A 19935-nucleotide genomic window follows, 5' to 3' on the forward strand; every position below is an offset into this window, starting at 1 on the left:
TGACTTACATATTATGTTTCGTTCATAAATAAGACAGGTACTAGTTTTGGCATTGGCTGAAGAAAGCTAGGGGTTCATCGTGTATGAACATCTCGATTAAACCTAACATATTGCTTGAATAAATACAGATAGGAATTATGAACCTTTACATACATGAGCTATATAAGAGTTGCTCCTACTCACCTTACTGTGATAATGCATTTAAACGCTTTTTTTTTCGTGTAAATTCTATGACAGGTAACACGCGTGCGTTAACGCGTTGTTAGCCTAAACGTATATACGCGGGAACGTAAACGTTGTCATTCCATCATTTTACCTTCTAGATAACATTCAACATTTCTGCTGCCCATCATACTAAACAACACCGGTGAACTGTACATATTTTCCTGGATTTTTGTTGTGAAAAGTAGATTCGTGTGGCATATCAAACCAAGTGCATTATTAAGATATGGCCATGTAACGCACATGCATATGTAAACAGCACGTGAGCGCGAGAATCTCACTAAAGTGTTTTAACACACAACAGTAATATAACAAAATCTATTTTATGTCGTTCATATTTCTATAATATCGGGCAGATATAGCTCTTCCGGAGGCATCGGATCTATCTGTTGATATTCTGACTTACCGACACCTATATATATATCCATTGGATATTACTTCTGACAAAAATCCGATGACTTTTCTTTGTTGGTTGTTTTTATACTGGCCCAATATAAGTTTGAAGTCGGAAACAATACTGAACCGTTAACAGTCAACTTTGCAAAACCGATGTTGCCTGATATTGAAACCTGGTGTTGGGGTGATATTGAAGGCCTTACCGGTCGGTCCGATGTCTGCTCGATATATAGTATTTGATGGGATAATTGCTAGGTATTCGTTTTTGACAACCAGGCCCGGATGCAGATATTTGACTGGGGGACACCAGTTTGGAACAAAAGCGTCACCGGCGAGGTGCATAGCGCCGAGAGGGGGTAGGTACAGCAGGGGGCCTCTGTGTCCGTGTTGGGCGGATGTGAGTGGGGTCTCTCCCAGAAGATTTTTGATATACAGGTATGAAATGATGGCCTCTAGTGCATTTTGGGGGTATAAATATTTAGGTACTGGAGGGGTATCCCCCTCACTTTTGAGGGGTTAGGGGGTTTCCCCCTGGAAATTTTTGAAATACAGGTATGAAATGCTGGACTCTAGTGCATTTTCTTTGTTTAAATTTGAGGGATGGGAGGAAGTATCCCAGTCATTTTAGGATGGGGTCAGGGGCTCTCCCGATGTTAAAATTTGAAAAGTGTGCTCTGGTGCATTTTATTTGTTCTAAATTTTGAGGAGGGTTAACCGTCATTTTAGGGCGGTCAGGGGGCTCTCCCAGCATCAGTGAACACTTATCTGTTCAAAGCTACTTCATATCAAACACGAATTGTTTATTTCAACATACCTCCGATAATATCGTGGTATATCACAGGATAAACCGCAATAAAGACCTTGAATATTTTCATTCTAACATGCTGATAAAATGCTGATCTACTTTCATATATAATACCATTTCATGCTAATAAAATGAAAAAATACGATATCTTAATGGTGTCCGTCAAACCCGTTGTTTTTCACATTTTTTTACATCTGACAAACATCTACATCTACGGAGATACTCCCAACAATCAATCTCTGATCATAATTGGGAGGTCGGGGTAGTTGTTAATAGCATGTTGCTATGTTACATGATACATGATATTCATGTTGTTAAAAGAGTGAGAGCGGTAACATATACAGCTTGTTAAAAATAAAAACAGGCTGATGACATTAGTACATATACGAATCTAGGTCAGATGTGAAGCACTGAAGGTTCACACTGTCCTTGATGTTATATAAGGTAAGGCGTTCCAGTATCTGATTGTGCGGGGAAAGAAGGAGTTCATATGATATTGTGTTCTTGAAGATGGAATGATAAAGTTTAAATTTCTAGTGGTTGTCAGGTGGTTATGATCTACAGAGACGAGGTTGTGTGATATTTTATACAACATAAGTAAAGATGCATGTATTCTTCTTTGTTCTAATGTCTGCCATTTAAGAGATTCAAGCATTGATGTTACCCTGCTTTGGTATGAGTAGTCATTCATAACATATCTGGCTGCAGCTCTTTGTACCTTTTCTATTTCATATGTAAAGTTTTTCTGTCATGGATGCCATATGGTGTTACAGTATTCTAGTTGTAGGCGAACGTATGTTTTGTAGGCAGTTTCTTTGATATTACGGTTATTACCAATCTCCAAGCAGAGTTGTCGTTCGTTCCTCACCATACACTTATGCTAATGTAACCGGTGTGCAAGAGAGTGGGTTATTACATGTACATTTCAAGCTATGTTTTAATTTCTGATATTGAACACGGCGGGCCAAATAGACATCGGTTAACAGATATAGTGGTCCGATAGTCTCCAATTCTACGTTGGAATGGTTTCACTATTTCTCTCTTCTCTTTTTTCCTATTCTGTCTATGCTTTGCCCACAAACGGTAGGGAATTACACGGTATGTAACGTAATGGTACGGAACATACCTCTCCTTAAATACTCTTCACATTGGAGAGCTGGCAACATCGAAACAAAAACAAAAATCTTGTGTATTTCATTAATTTTCATGTTCAACACTTGCTTCATTGGTGTTTTCTTAAATGATGATGGATCTTCGATGTAATTTGCATAGATAATCAAGCTCTTCTGCATGAATACACTCGTGTACATGAGTCTCTGACACACATTGTGAACCCGGAAATTGCAAAATAATTAATTGTCAAATTGAAAAAGATCTGAAACTCTAAAGAAGATGGATATCAATCGGAGGAAAGCCTTACTGAGAGTTGCCTTTGATATTGCTGCGATTGCATGCGGTAGGTTTTCCCAGTTGTTTATTTTGTAAAACCATCTTTGAAGATAAATGATGTAGTGCTCCAGCTCTGTTTGGAGTCCATATACCAAACAAAACATCCATAAAATTGAAATGGTTCAGCGCAGGGCTGTGCAATGGGTAGTCCAAATAATTGTACTCGAGAGTTGAATATCGTTATATTTTTTTGACTTGTCGACATATATATCCGCCTCCGAGTACAAACCAGAAAAGGTAAAGAATGTGATAGCACTCTGAAACTGAAACTGGTTTATTTGATTAAACGCCTAATTTTACACATAGTATATTCACTGGCGTTGTACATTAAATAAAAAAAAATCATGATAAATTATATATACAAAATGGTATCAAACAATGAAACACGACATATTTGACAAAATTTCTGTACAACAAAATTACAACATTGCGTATAAAGCATACACGATCACACTACATAGTAGAGTATACTCAGCACTCTCCTCTTCTTTGCGTAAATAACACCCAATGGAATCCGTTGGGCGGGAATTATGTTATAATAATGCAACGGATAAAAAAAAGAAATACATACATAAAAAGCCTGTAATTTTTCCTTTTCAATGATGTATATATTACCGAGATTTCTTGAGAAAAATTCAAACTATGGCAGTTAAATAAATGCCAAGGTTTAACACGAGTGTACTACACATTGGAAAATGGCCGATCACAGGTAACACATTACTACACGAAGTGTTTTCATTGGTCACGCCTCCGACCGCCATTACATGAAGACAATTGAAACGTTAGAGGTTTAAATTTTTTACAACAGAAATTCTTGATAAATATATCCTGGTCTTATGTTTTTTATTTACTATTTATGATTTAAAACAACAGGTAAGCTGTTAGGACTAAAGAAAAATCGTGACAACTGATAAATTGTAATTTCAATCGACCACAGTTTCCACCACAGTTTTGATTGTTTCTGGGTGAGACCTCTAGGTAGGCAACGTAAAATATCAAAATGTAAAATTGGTCTACCAGAGGTCTCATCATTTAGACTACGCGATGGGTTTCCAATGATTACTCCACATACAGCAGTGTCTCCCAAATGGTTAACAAACTGGGTTGGCGTTCGTTTGAAGACAGAAGATCAGATGCCAGGCTACTTATGTTCTACAAAATTGTAAATGGACTGGTTGCAGTGCCAATGCCCCCTTACGTTATACCCCCTACCCGCTTCACTGGACACATGCCCCCCTTGTCTTACAAGCAGATCATTACACCCTGTAATTATTACAAATTCTCTTTCTTCCCAGCTACTATAGTTCTATGAAACTCTCTTCCAGCCGAGGTTTTGCAGGTCCCTACCCTGGAACAATTCAGACAGGGAGTGACCAAATTATCTCACACGATCTAATGTGAAGAATGCTGTTTATAGTCTCTTTTAACTGTTTATACTCCGCTTTTTAATAACACTGTCGTCTTGATTTTCAACACTTCACGAATACATTAGTATTACTTTTACCCTCCTGTACATTTCTTCTTTTAAATCTCTCGCACAGACGCGCACCTGCACGTAATACTTGGAAAGAGGGCATGGCAGTATAAATAGATAGATAGATAGTTACTTACAGGTAAGCCCCTCCCACTTCTGTAACCCAACATATTTAGCCTTTTAAAGCAGACTGAGCACATGTCTCAGTTGTTACATTTTGAATATATTTTGAACATTTCCTATTGACTGTCAGTGTAAACAAAAGTAAAGATTGCCTACTTCAAGATTTTGAACACAATATCAAGCTCACTAGGTCAATTGATAGTATAACTTTTTAACACAAAAGAGGCAAGATTTTCCTTCTGATCTTCATGAAATATGATCAGAATATTTATCTCAATTAAATCTACATCAGGTTTGAAACAAGGTTGTCTGCTGAGAGATATATACAGATAAGTGTTCACTGATGCTGAGAGATATCATATGTGTTGAGAAGTGTTCACTGATGCTGAGAAATATGTATTGATAAGTGTTCACTGATGCTGAGAGATATATACAGATAAGTGTTCACTGATGCTGAGAGATATGTACAGATAATTGTTCACTGATGCTGAGAGAGATATATTGATAAGTGTTCACTGATGCTGAGAGATATGTACTGATAAGTGTTCACTGATGCTGAGAGATATGTATTGATGAGTGTTCACTGATGCTCACTGATGCTGAGAGATATATACTGATAAGTGTTCACTGCTGCTGAGAGATATGTATTGAAAAGTGTTCACTGATGCTGAGAGATATATACAGATAGGTGTTCACTGATGCTGAGATATATATACAGATAAGTGTTCACTGATGCTGAGAGATATATACTGATAAATGTTCATTGATGCTGAGTAAATTTCTCTGATCTGTAGGGATGTAACAGGCTTTCATATTTGTTTTATGTTAGATTTATGGCTTTATTCAAATGATAGTTTGCATCTGAATTGCCAGTTAACTTACAAACAGTTTTATGTTGTTTTTTTTGTTCTCATTTTAGTTGCAATACCTGTTTTGGTGCTGTTCGCATTGGCTAAAGGGTATAAGCGAGGCTTCTACTGTGATGATGAAAGTCTAATGCACCCATATAAAGCAAACACTATACCAACATGGGTAGCTGGATTTGTTGGGATTGCTTTACCATCTCTTACTGTAAGTTCTGTCAGATATGAAGTTGGTTCAATACTTGCATGAATGTATCACAATATTTACCATTTTTCTTGTTCAAAATTATGTTATAAATCAACTCTGCAAATTATCAGCTGTAAAAAAGTTACTTCCATATTTGTTTGAGATACTTTCGCCTTTTTTCATTCACCTTGAATAAAGCTGCTGAAGAGGGACTCTTTTAATGTTGTGCATTCAATGTAAGTACAGTGTATCACAGATAATGTTGCCTTTGGAAAAGGAAGAAATATACAATTTGACCCAACTTTCACTTAAATCCTAACAAATTTTGTATGTTTACCCTTATCGAAGTTATCCTGCTAAATTTCTATATAATGAACTTGTCCATCTTTCAGTTTGGACAGTACCATTAACTGTTATTGTTAAAAGGGGTGCATACCAAAAAGATACTGACTGAATGGCAAACAGCGTAGATCATGATCAGACTGCACGGACATGCAGGCTGATCATGATCTACACTGGGCAGAACCAATTGTGTCCAGCATGATAAGGGTTAAATTTATGAGAACTTTGCTTTGTTAAAACTTACTTGACCAATCTATTTAGATATTTTTATCATTGTTAAAACTGAGATAGTTGAAATTTACATTTAGCTGAATGGGAAGTTAGTTTACTTTATTCATTATTTGTTCTTCAGATCCTGATACTAGAGGGATTTAAGGCATATCGATCTGAGAAGAAAATGTTTACTTACTTCGCCATTTGTTACAAGTTGTTGATGCCATTTTGTTTTGGTTGTGGTCTTACCCAGCTAACCACAGATATAGCAAAATATACAGTGGGTCGACTCAGACCCCATTTTATCACAGTTTGTCAACCAAATATAGCATCGTGCACTGTAGATACAGGTGTGTAAAATAGATGTTTTTTTATCCTAACAGAATCTCACATAGGTGTATCTACCTACTTTTAGGAAATAAATAAATGAGGTGAATAAAACCAGTTGCAGTTAACAGATTTGTCTTACTGATTTCCATTCCATTTATTTAGTAGCAATCAAAATTAAGTCAATAGGAGGGGCATAAGGCTATCAGTGAAGAAATTCCTTTTGTGAGGCAGGGTTCTTCAAAATAAGAGGTCCCCTGGTGAGGCATGGTTGTTCCAGACAAGGTCTGCAGGCAAGGTAGTGTTCTTCAAGAGAATGGTTCATATGGCAAGGCAGTTTTCTTCAAGACAAGCTGTACCCTGCTCAGTAAGAACATCAGAGAAATTTTAAAACACATTTAATGTGAATCACATTGTATGAAAAAGTTGTAAAGTTATTATTTTTCCGAAGTTGAATGCATGTATACTAAGACGCATTTTGTCTATTACTTTACAGGATTTTTATCAGGAGATGTATGTACAGGAACAGACGAGGCTGCTATAGCAGAAGCAAGGTAAGAGTAAAACAGTAACAGGTTAAAGGTGTCTACCTGACAGCACCAGGGAATATACTCTTTCCACGTAGAAATGGCTCTTACTTAGCAGTATGTTCAAAAACTGCTTCTTTCTTATTTTAGTAAAAACAGATTAAAATCAGTCAGTGATGGTGCATCTGTGCAAAATCTTGTTAACCGTAACATGTCTGTACAAATGTCTTTAGTACCTAGTGCGAGGTAATTACATCAGTGAAAAATAATATTTAAGTTATATGGATTGAGTAGGCGTACTTCTGGATATAATATTTATAATGAGTGATACTACTTAAGCATCAACCCTTGTATACCAAACATTAGAAAATAAACAGAATTCACATTTATTGTGACTTTTAGTAAAAGGTGATACTACCGGTATGTATGCATTTGGGAAAAGATACTGAACTTTACCAGTCACTGTAGTAAAGTTACGCGATGAAACTATGTACTTGGGAGTCTGGAAAAACAGAGATGCCATTGTTATTAAATTTTGTAAAATTATTTAATATGATAGTTAATTATTTGACATGGTATTATAGTGTTTTTGTGTGTTGTTGTATATTGTTTTTTCTTCTTTTTTTCAGGTTATCATTCCCATCAGGACATACTTCAGTGGCATTTTACTGTATGATCTGGTTAATTGTGAGTAGCATACATGTAAAGTCTTAATTCTTAATTTTTTAGCTTTTCAACTAGAAATAGGCCAAAATTGTCTCCATGTAGTCTTACTGTTGTCTGTGTTGGCCATGTGTTTGTTCTCATTCATTACTCAGCAAAAAATGCATAATTAAAGGTTGTTAGGGAACTTCACTGTGTCAAAGTTCATGGTCAAAGTGACCGTGAGTCTGAAAATAGATTTCAGTCCTACTGAAACCAAATTAATCCAACAGACCACCACGGAGTATTTCATAAACAGCTCATATTTATTGTGGTACTGCAGTTTTTGAAAGAAGATTCTAATATACTTGTTTCTGTTAAATCACGGGTACGCTAAAATGACGTCACTTTAATGGGCGATCATGATGACGTCACTTTTTTTGTTGCGACCAAGAAAGAGCACTACTAAATTTTATCTTCTGTTTTAGGTTAAGGTCATATTAGAATCTACTAGTAAATGCTGTACTAGTATAGCGAAATTGTGTTTTACTTAAATTAATACAATCAAAATCAGTTATAAACCACCAGAATAATTCACTCAGGCTACACCCTGATGTTAAATTATTCTGCAGACATATAACCTCTTTTTTTGTATTTTAATAACATTAAAACAGGATTTTTCTTCACATTATTTCTTACATAATTTGATAAAGATAATTGACGTGTGTAAAATACTTAAACAGTGAAAATCAACAAAAAATTTGTTTATTAAAGGTTTACCTACAGTTCAAATTTACATGGAAACGTTACTGGTTGATAAGACCACTAATGCAGGCTGGAGCGTTCTTCCTGGCTTACTACACAGGATTGTCTCGTATATCTGACTACATGCATCATTGGAGTGATGTACTTGCTGGTGCCATTATTGGAACTGTTGTAGCTTTGTTAGATGTAAGTAATATACTATGTAGTTTAAAGAAATGGTCTTACACCTATTGTAGACACGCTACAAACCCTGTTTATTTGTACAATTTGTTTATGGAATAGTAAAAAGGGAAACCCACAGATCACCCAACACAAGAAGAATGAAAATGTTGTAAGCTCGGTTTGATAGAACCTGTTTTGGAAGGTAGTGGAAATGTACGCTGCTGGTCAAACCCTTCAGCACCAGAACTGAGTTTGAACTGACCTTCTGTATTATGGATGTTACTGTATAATACTGTATAAGTGGATATTTCCGCGGGTCAAAAAGCGAATCTTAAATTCCAGAAATTTAGTGTGCAGAAATATTAGTGAATTCCTGATTTCCAAGTTGCGTAAAAATAGGACATCGTAAAAATCACTGATTTGTCTGACGTAATAACTGCACATCATTATCTGATGTTAAAAACATGGATTATATCCACGTATTTTAGAACTGTAATTGCAAAAATATGTACATATAGAGACAGTGTACAGAAATAAACGATTTTGTTCAAATAGTCAGTGCTTAATATGTACTAATTCTGCTGTGTATGTATGTGCATACATGTAATATCATCGCTTTTTTTACACTGTTGTTAGAATAAATTTCGCCAGTGTACTACCTGTGTTAGGGTACAATTTTTATGCCGGTTGGCTGATATTTAAGCTGAAAGAATACAAGCCAATTTTGTCAATTTGTGAAAAACGCTAATATTTCCGTGTCGCTGACTTAACCACTTATACAGTATTAAACATAGAGGATGGCACGATTCTCCATACATTTTCTTTACAGTCAGAATTTTCACACCTTCCAGGTGGAAGTTTTAGGTGATGTTTTGATCTAGGATTTGAACCTATGTTTCAACAAAGTCTGAAAGGTCTTATTTCTGTTTAAAGATTTTAGAAATGTATTTGGTTAGGAGTAGGAACAACTGTACAAAATGTCCTTTGAATTATGCATAGAACTTTTGGGGATTGTAGGTGTTTTAGGTACATGGTAATTGAAAGTGCGAAAGAGACACTAGATTAATTTATGTTTCAGGTATTTTTCATGTCAGATATTCAAACTTGGAGGAAGAGAAAATGTCAGGAATGTAGCTCCAGTCTACCACTATATGAACAAAATAATACAAATGGAACAGGTACATCTGTGGAGCCATGAAAGCATGAAAGAGCGAGCAGCTTAAATGTGCAACATATCTTCAACCTTATATATTTCTCTTTATTACATGATTCCTTATGTAAATCTCTGGTCAGTAGTTTGTGCTATTGACCAGGCTGTAATTCTACTCAAAGTTTTGCTGTGATAATGTCAAAAATGGAAAAGAAAACAATATGAAAATTTATTTTTAATGTCATGTAATAGAACAGTTATTGAATAACTTGGCAGTAGTCAAAACTATTGACTCTTGGGCCTTTGGACCTCAGGCAATAGTTTTTGAATATTTACTGGCAAGCCATTCAATAAGTATATAATGTCACAAAACATACTTTGAGTAATTATGGTTTTATAGTATATTCACCTGCATTCATGTTACATTGTAGTAGGGTCTGATGTTCTAGCATAAAATTGCAGCTTTTTGCATTTTCAGTGGATGTTTTAACTGGAGATTAATTGTGTGTTTATAGAGAAATTCCTGTGCTCACACACTGTTTACACACCTTTTTAGCTCGACTTTTTGAAGAAAAAGTAGAGCTATTGCACTCGCGCCGGCGTCGCCGTTGGTTAAAGTTTTTAATAAAGTCAAATGTCTCTATTACTATCAAAGAAAGCAATTGACTTGAAACTTAATTATTTACTATCAAAGTCTACACCAGGAGAAACAATCCAAATAATTCTGATATGAATTTTGACAGAGTTATGCCCCTTTTTAACTTAGAATTTTTTGGTTAAAGTTTTTGATAAAGTCAAATATCTCTGTTACTATCTAAGCTTTTGACTTGAAACTTTAAATAGTTATTTATTATCAATGTCTACACCAGGAGAAACAATCCCCATAACTCTGATTTGAATTTTGACAGAGTTATGCCACTTTTTAACTTAGAATTATTTGGCTAAAGTTTTATATAACTTTTACTGGCAAAGCTCTAATTCAGAGTCATGCATTGAGAAAAGCCGAGCGTGTTGTCTTACGGACAGCTCTTGTTACATTTGTATGTTCCACGGTAAAAAATAAACATATAATAGCCTATAATGCATAAATCAAAAGAAAAAGACCTCAGCGTGATCAAACAATGCTGATACATGTACTCCTGTGACAAAGTGTTCTTTTTTTAGCTTTTTCAAGGTTTTATGCTAGAATAGGTTTAGCACATGTTTGCATAGTGCTATAACATCTACAGAATCTCGTAGGATTATTACTTTCACCTAACCGGGCTTGGGAGACAAACCAATTCTTTAGATTCTACAGATAAAAAAACATGAAAAAAAAGTGTTAACTATACAATCTCAAAGACTATTGATACTGTCCTGTCTGTTCCAAATAAAAGCTGCCACAATATTTCTCTTCTGAAACTATTAAAAGATTGCAAGCAACCATTCAAAAAATGTTATCTGCAAAAAAGTACAGCAAGAAGGGCGGTGTTTTTAATATATGATAAATTTCAGCTCTTTCTTTGAATTTTAGGCCTTCCAGACATTACTAAGATTGAAAATCAAGTGATAAGCAAATTGTTTCTGTTTCATATCTAATTATTCAATTTCCGTTGTTAATAATGTCAGCAAGGCTGAAAATACAAAGTAAAGAGTTGATACAGCGCTCCCTCTCTACAGCGGCCCTCGGAACAACAATTCTCTCCTTGCAACAACATTTGCTACTGACTCCAAAATATGCTTATTGTTCTTTATTTTACCTCTCTACAAGAACTCCCTCTGAACAACAACCAAATTTTCCGTCTCCCAAAGGGTGTTGTTGTAGAAAGGAAGCACTGTATTTGTAATATATCTCAAGGAACGATTTTAATTCATATACATCAAAATCCTAGTCACATTTTTAGCTCATCTGATTTTTTGCAACAGTTTTTCACCATCATAAGCGGACGCTGTACATCAAGAAACATAACTCTATCCTGCTTTTTGCAAGAATGATGGCCCTTTTTAGACTTAGAAAATCATGGGTAGGACAATATTTCTATTATACAAAAAAATCAGATGAGCGTCAGCACCCGCAAGGCGGTGCTCTTGTTATGAAATAGTTGCATTGAGTTGAATGTCGGATCTATGGTTATTATGTTAACCCGCCAGTAGACCTGAGACTTGCGAAACTACATAAAATTCAGTGTAAAGACATGACAGCTTTTTTCAGCTTGCTATATGAAAAAATCGTTGCTTGATACTATATGGATTTGTATGATATGTAATTATGTTTGAGTTGTGAATTATGGACAGGGTCTGCTACAGGTAATGTACAACTTCTGATGCAAAGTATTACCCAGAGAAAGAACAAGTTAGTGCATATTTCTGGATGCAAAGTGAATTATCTTTATTTTACATACTCATTTACACTTATAAAGTATTGTACATTTTTTTCCCTTAACTTAAGCAAACTTGAAAATATCAACATTAATAAACTTTGTAGACTACTTTGTGTGATGTCACACATGATGTCGCATGTCAGATTTGAAATTTACATGTTACATATATGAAGGTTTCTAACTCTATTGTGATGAGATGTTTGCATGTATGTTTAGTGAAGGATTATGCCCAGTGTAATTTTGGAATTATTTATTTGATCTATTGTTTAAAGGTGCTATTTAAATCATGTTCCATTAGTTTGAACATTTTCTACTTGGACATTGAGAAGACAATGCACGAAAAAGTTGAAGATACTAAGGAAAAAATGGTGAAAAAGAACATTTGTTGAAAATAATAATAGTTAACCTTTACCCTGCGTACCTTGCGACCAGTACAGACCAAGATCAGCCTGCACTGTTCGCTGTTCAGTCAGTAAATTTTCAGTGAACGTCCCTTTGAATAAGAAGTGGTACTGCCAAAATTGAATGATTGACCAGTCCATTTTAGAAATTTAGCAGAGTAAAGGTTAATTTATTCTATTAAAGAGTCTAAGAAACTATTCTATATGGTATTAATTTGTTTTCAGTGTTATTCGTTATACACAAGTGTGAATTTTGTTGTGTGATAAAGTGAAATTTTGCTCATTCATTTTGCAAATTTTGCAAGGTATAAATTGTATGCTTTTTCTAAAACAAGTGACATTATGTAGTATTGTCCATGTTGGTCAGGATATTATGTTGATTGTTGAACAGTGAGAGAAAACTGTGTCAGTCAAACTTCATAATGATTGCCTTTTTTGTAGCCAAACAGCTCCCAGTGACCTCGGAGCTAATAGGTCAAATTTGTTTTCAGTGTTATTCGTTATACACAAGTGTGAATTTTGTTGTGTGATAAAGTGAAATTTTGCTCATTCATTTTGCAAATTTTGCAAGGTATAAATTGTATGCTTTTTCTAAAACAAGTGACATTATGTAGTATTGTCCATGTTGGTCAGGATATTATGTTGATTGTTGAACAGTGAGAGAAAACTGTGTCAGTCAAACTTCATAATGATTGCCTTTTTTGTAGCCAAACAGCTCCCAGTGACCTCGGAGCTAATAGGTCAAAGGTCGTTTTCATGTTGAAACAGTTTGATGATAGTATTATATCAATTTTGACAGAAATTTAACCAACTGAATTACTTGTTTTAGGACTGCAACAGAACAATTTGATAGTAGTAGGTTTTAATTCCATTGTGATTAGTCTAAGTGATACTTTTTAGAAAAGCTAAATATAACCTTTATGGTTTGAAAATTTCAGTGTGAAAATTGTTTGACATACTATGTGTTGAGCACGTATCTGACTAAATGTAGTGGACCTGTTATGACACTTGACACTTTTCATGTCATGTTTTCTTTGCTATATTTTGCTATATTTGCTGTACACAATTTTGGCATTTTCTGGTTGGTACAGAATGCCATATGTTATTTTGAACTCCAGTAAACACCAAAGAATACTTAAGTAGAATTTGGAAATTACATAATCACACAGAAATTGCCGAGTAACATTTACAGGTCCACTACCTTAATCGAAACGCTGTTTAAAGTACATGCATCAACACAGTATTTTTAGCTCACCTGTCACAAAGTGACAAGGTGAGCTTTTGTGATCGCGTGGCGTCCGTCAACCGTGCGTAAACTTTTGCTTGTGACCACTCTAGAGGTCACATTTTTCATGGGATATTTATGAAAGTTGGTCAGAATGTTCATCTTGATGATATCTAGGTCAAGTTCGAAACTGGGTCACGTGCTGTCAAAAACTAGGTCAGTAGATCTAAAAATAGAAAAACCTTGTGACCTCTCTAGAGGCCATATTTTTCATGAGATCTTCATGAATATTGGTCAGAATGTTCACCTTGATGATATCTAGGTCAGGTTCGAAACTGGGTCACGTGAGATCAAAAACTAGGTCAGTAGGTCTAAAAATAGAAAAACCTTGTGACCTCTCTAGAGGCCATATTTCTCAATGGATCTTCATGAAAATTGGTCAGAATGATCACCTTGATGATATCTAGGTCAAGTTTGAAACTGGGTCACGTGCGGTCAAAAACTAGGTCAGTAGGTCTGAAAATAGAAAAACATTGTGACCTCTCTAGGGACCATATTTTTCATGGGATCTTTATGAAAATTGGTCAGAATGTTCATCTTGATGATATCTAGGTCAAGTTCAAACTGGGTCACGTGCGGTCAATAACTAGGTCAGTATATCTAAAAATAGAAAAACCTTGTGACCTTTTTAGAGGCCATATTTTTCAAGAGATCTTCATGAAAATTGGTCAGAATGTTCACCTTGATGATATCTAGGTCAAGTTCGAAACTGGGTCACGTGCGGTCAAAAACTAGGTCAGTAGGTCTTAAAATAGAAAAACCTTGTGATGTCTCTAGAGGCCATATTTCTCAATGGATCTTCATGAAAATTGGTGAGAATGTTCAGCTTGATGATATCTAGGTCAGGTTCATAACTGGGTCATGTGCGGTCAAAAACTAGGTCAGTAGGTTGAAAAATAGAAAAACATTGTGACCTCTCTAGAGGCCATATTTTTCACGAGATCTTCATGAAAATTGGTGAGAATGTTCACCTTGATGATATCTAGGTCAAGTTTAAAAGTGGGTCACGTGCCTTCAAAAACTAGGTCATTAGGTCAAATAATAGAAAAACCTTGTGACCTCTCTAGAGGTCATATTTTTCAATGGATCTTTATGAAAATTGGTTAGAATTTTTTATCTTGATGATATCCAAGTCACATGTGCTCAGAAACTAGGTCACTATGTCAAATAATAGAAATAACAACGTCGTTCTCCGTTCAACACTGGGTCATGTGGGGATAGGTGAGCGATTCAGGACCATCATGGTCCTCTTGTTTGTACATTGTTTTCTGCTGTGCTACCTGATACATTTATCAACTTTTGATGATGAGAAGTATACAAGGTCTGTTTATTGATTTTTTAGCTAAATACCTAGAATCCTCAGAAAACCTATTGTAAAAGTTTATATTTACCTGTTACATTCCTACTATCTGTTATTCCATTTCCATTCAGTTTTTTAGGTCTGCTTGACAAGTGCTTGTTCAGTTTTATCATTTTTAAACAGTGTACATCTCATTTCCTACTTAAAGTTGCATTATTCTTATGAACTTATTTTAGTTTTTAGCTCACCTGTCACAAAGTGACAAGGTGAGCTTTTGTGATCGCGCAGCGTCCGTCGTCCGTCCGTCCGTCCGTAAACTTTTGCTTGTGACCACTCTAGAGGTCACATTTTTCATGGGATCTTTATGAAAGTTGGTCAGAATGTTCACCTTGATGATATCTAGGTCAAGTTCGAAACTGGGTCATGTGCCTTCAAAAACTAGGCCAGTAGGTCAAATAGCAGAAAAACCTTGTGACCTCTCTAGAGGCCATATTTTTCATTGGATCTGTATGAAAGTTGGTCTGAATGTTCATCTTGATGATATCTAGGTCAAGTTCGAAACTGGGTCAACTGCGGTCAAAAACTAGGTCAGTAGGTCTAAAAATAGAAAAACCTTGTGACCTCTCTAGAGGCCATACTTTTGGATGAATCTTCATAAAAATTGGTCTGAATGTTCACCTTGATGATATCTAGGTCAAGTTTGAAAGTGGGTCACGTGCCGTCAATAACTAGGTCAGTAGGTTAAATAATAGAAAAACCTTGTGACCTCTCTAGAGGCCATATTTTTCATGGGATCTGTATGAAAGTTGGTCTGAATGTTCATCTTGATGATATCTAGGCCAAGTTTGAAACTAGGTCAACTGCATTAAAAAACTAGGTCAGTAGGTCTAAAAATAGAAAAACCTTGTGACCTCTTTACAGGCCATACTTTTGAATGGATCTTCATGAAAATTGGTCAGAATCTTCATCTTGATGATATCTAGGTCAAGTTCGAAACTGGGTCACGTGCCTTCAATAAGTAGGTCAGTTGGTCAAATAATAGAAAAACCTTGTGACCTCTCTAGAGGCCATATTTTTCAAGGAATCTGTATGAAAGTTGGTCTGAATGTTCATCTTGATGATATCTAGGTCAAGTTCGAAACTGGGTCAACTGTGGTCAAAAACTAGGTCAGTAGGTCTGAAAATAGAAAAACCTCGTGACCTCTCTAGAGGCCATACTTTTCAATGGATCTTCATGAAAATTGGTCAGAATCTTCATCTTGATGATATCTAGGTCAGATTAGAAACTGGGTCACGTGCCGTCAATAACTAGGTCAGTAGGTCAAATAATGAAAAACCTTGCGACCTCTCGAGAGGCCATATTTTTCAATGGATCTTCATGAAAATTGGTCAGAATTTATATCTTGATGATATCTAGGTCAGGTTCAAAACTGGGTCCAATGAGCGCAAAAACTAGGGTCACTATGTCAAATAATAGAAAAAACGACGTCAGGTGAGCGATTCAGGACCATCATGGTCCTCTTGTTCTACTAATTACATGAGTTGTGTGTGTTTTCCTGCATAAATTTAATCAAATGGTATGAAAATAAGTCAGTTGAAAAACTTTATTATGGAAATAGCTGTGTGTGAAAACCATCATTGAATGCAGTCTCGCCATAGATTAATATCAAGACTGCTGTCAGAACCATCTAGTCAAGAGATAATTAGTAGCCAGGATTTATTTCTTGCAACTTTTAGATTTGAGGAACAACTCGTTTGAATTATAAAGTTGTCAAGCAAAGATAAAGACTGTCTCATGGTTTTCTATAATTGACTTCATTTCAACATGGAACATTTTATTTCTCATATATATAAAATGTTAATCAGTTCACTTTACTTTGAAGTATAGGAGTTTAGTGAGGACTTGATGCATCCTGTATTATAGTATTAAAGTGCCATCAGCATCAGTCATCACTAACTTTTCAGCCAGCCCAAAATTTTACAGCATTTTAGATATAGTATATATATACATCATACTACTTAATGCATCATCGTGATCAAATCACTGCTTACATTAGACACATTAGTCCAGTGGTAACATGCAGGACTACAAGACTAGTGGTCTAAGAGTTTGGCTCCCTGACTCCTCTGACTAAAAAAATACCTGTGTATGAGTGCTGTACACATGGCAGGTTAAATAACCAGGGAAGCTTCTTGAGTGTAGTGGCTTCTGTATCTTGCACTTTCTCTGTAACAAAGAAATTACTTACATTCTTCATGAGGAAAGTCAGTTAGACTAGTGTCTTCTATACTTAAAGCAATGTTCGTTTCAAATTTTTATTACCCAGATGTCATACCAAATTTATTTAATGGCTATATGTCACTTCAGCGACATAGGACATTGATAAATAGATATATTTGACGCACACAAAAGGTTAATACTGTATGCAGAGAAGGTTTCTTGTTTAAACTATAACCAAATTGTCATTAGAAACTTAGAATTGTTGAGGGACAGTATAACATGGGTGTTGCCATTTGTTATCCCTGCCGTTGGTTAATTAGACAGATGTTTTATATACATTATATACTAGCATATCATAAATGTATTATACATTACATTGATAACTGGGGCAATGCCTTTCAGTTAATGTTATAGTTTACATTTACATAGTTTACAAATAGTTTTCATGAATCATTACATTCATGATTGTCATGTAATGTACAAGTAAATGTTATGTAAGTTACAAGTAAATGTCATGTAAATTACAAGTAAATGTCATTTAATGTACAGGTAAATGTCATTTAATGTACAATTAAATTTCATGTAATGTACAAGTTAAGTCATTTACTATACAAGTGAATGGCATTTAATGTACAAGTGAATGGCATTTAATGTACAAGTGAATGGCATTTAATATACAAGTAAAATGTCATGCAATGCTCTTATTTCAATAATGCACACAAGTTTTGATGTTAAGGGTAATTTGCTTCCCGGTCGTTCCGTTCACTAGACGGAACATATCAAAGGTACATGTACATGGTCCATGACTTCATATGGGGTGTTGTCAAAACAGTGGCACTTATCACTAAGCAGCATTGCGGTTCATACAGATTGAAAATAATTTTCAATGGAACAAACAGGGGGAATGTAAATATTATTAAGTGACCCTTTTAAAGGATATGTTCTTTTGGGATACAGACAAATCAACTCTTAGCTAGCCTGAAGTTTTTTCTTCAGTAGATACCTAAACATATTTATTTTCTGACAAAATGATTATAATATACTTTTATAAGGTATTTGGAATATATCTGGAGTGTATCTATTTATAACTTGACTAGTATGAAATATAATATATAAATCTATATAAACAACATATTGGACCAACAAGGAAGCTCCCGTTTTCCCAAACCACATGTCTTTTTGAGCATGTTGCAGTGTCTAGGTTTTCAAATAAGAGGTTTTGGCAGTATAGAAAAATCAAGGTATATTAATACAGAACAACAAAAAGTCATTTTTTTAACACAATTATGTTTTACTTCATGCTTCAAGATATTGTTTGAATTTATCAATACTATGCTATTTTGTAGTTATCATTTTATACATTTATGCTATGCCAAAATTGTTTTATGTTATACTTAATAGATTCACATTATTTGTATACAAATCACAAGTAAATTACATTCCTGTCTGTTTTATTAAACATTTTTGTAGGATGTGCACCTGCCACCTTTGAACTTCTGCAAATCTATCTTATTGTAGAATTTAAAAGTTACAGTTCTATATCAAACTAGATAAAGGTATGACAATCATATCACAGTGTTTCTGCCAGATACAGTTTAGAGATGGGCCTTTTGTTCATTTCTCTGCCCTTTGCAGAGATTTTATGAAAGTACCCTTCCAGGACAAATGCTTATATGTCAGTATCTTGGCAGAAAGGATCATTAACAGACCTAGCCAAGTTTCGTTAGTGTCATTTCTGTTGAAATGTTTTTGCAGACTTCAAAACCATTATTATTGAATTTAATTGTCTTTGTAAGGTAAGGTTTCATAATGGATCAAGATTTAGTTAAATGCTTAAGGATGGGTAAGGTTTAAGGACGGATCAAGATTTAGTTAAATGCTTAAGGATGGGTAAGATTTAAGGACAGATCAAGATTTAGTTAAATGCTTAAGGATGGGTAAGGTTTAAGGACGGATCAAGATTTAGTTAAATGCTTAAGGATGGGTAAGATTTAAGGACAGATCAAGATTTAGTTAAATGCTTAAGGATGGGTAAGGTTTAATTATTTAAGGACATATCAAGATTTAGTTAAATGCTTAAGGATGGGTAAGATTTAAGGACAGATCAAGCTTTAGTTAAATGCTTAAGGATGGGTAAGATTTAAGGACAGATCAAGATTTAGTTAAATGCTTACGGAGGAAGCCGAGTCCTGTTTCCAGCTACATGATTTGTCTTCAAATTTAAGAATATTTACAGCTCAGTAATGTTTTTAAAAAGTTAACAATCCTTAATGTTCAAATTCCGTGCTGGATTAGAACATTTTAATGTCCTAAAAAAAGCATGTAAAATTGCTAGTGTTATTTCAAAGGTGTGCACGCTACTACATGAAATTTGTCCATTGAATAGACATTTACCTCATTGTTGATCATATCATCTTTGTTACTTTTTACATAACAGAACTATTTATAGGAATAAAGTCGTTTCTTTATAAACATTGTTCACTTTATGTATTGAGCCCTTTTTTAGCTCATATGAACTTTGTTCAGATGCAAGTCGTTAGTATAGGTGGATGGTCTGTCATCCTGCATTAACGTTTTACTTAAACATTTTCTCCCCTGAAATTTCAAATTGGGAATTGCAACAAATTTGACCTGTAGCATCCTGGCATGGACCTGTCTCAGATTTGTTCAAATAGGTTTGCTTGATCTATCTTAGGGGGCCTCTAGAGCTAAAAAAAGATT

At 35.0% G+C, this 19935-nt stretch overlaps 1 protein-coding gene across 1 annotated transcript; it reads left to right on the forward strand.

Annotated features, from left to right (window-relative positions):
• The first annotated feature begins 2571 nt into the window (after positions 1 to 2571).
• LOC123524532 (putative phosphatidate phosphatase) lies at positions 2572 to 19686 on the forward strand. The gene is made up of 7 exons (XM_045302787.2): positions 2572 to 2879; positions 5389 to 5540; positions 6214 to 6424; positions 6898 to 6955; positions 7558 to 7615; positions 8345 to 8521; positions 9576 to 19686. Exons 1-7 carry the CDS (start codon positions 2816 to 2818, stop codon positions 9693 to 9695), a joined length of 840 nt encoding a protein of 279 aa, XP_045158722.1. The 5' UTR covers positions 2572 to 2815; the 3' UTR covers positions 9696 to 19686.
• Positions 19687 to 19935: the final 249 nt, after the last annotated feature.

This window comes from Mercenaria mercenaria, chromosome 3 (genome assembly GCF_021730395.1).
Source record: "Mercenaria mercenaria strain notata chromosome 3, MADL_Memer_1, whole genome shotgun sequence".
Taxonomy (NCBI): domain Eukaryota; kingdom Metazoa; phylum Mollusca; class Bivalvia; order Venerida; family Veneridae; genus Mercenaria; species Mercenaria mercenaria.

Excerpts from the sequence above, each read along its gene's own strand:
- LOC123524532 (XM_045302787.2), top strand. The coding sequence starts at position 2,816 with ATGGATATCAATCGGAGGAAAGCCTTACTGAGAGTTGCCTTTGATATT. Across the intron at positions 5,541-6,213 it reads TTGCTTTACCATCTCTTACT|ATCCTGATACTAGAGGGATT; the intron begins GTAAGTTCTGTC and ends TTTGTTCTTCAG. Across the intron at positions 6,956-7,557 it reads GCTGCTATAGCAGAAGCAAG|GTTATCATTCCCATCAGGAC; the intron begins GTAAGAGTAAAA and ends TCTTTTTTTCAG.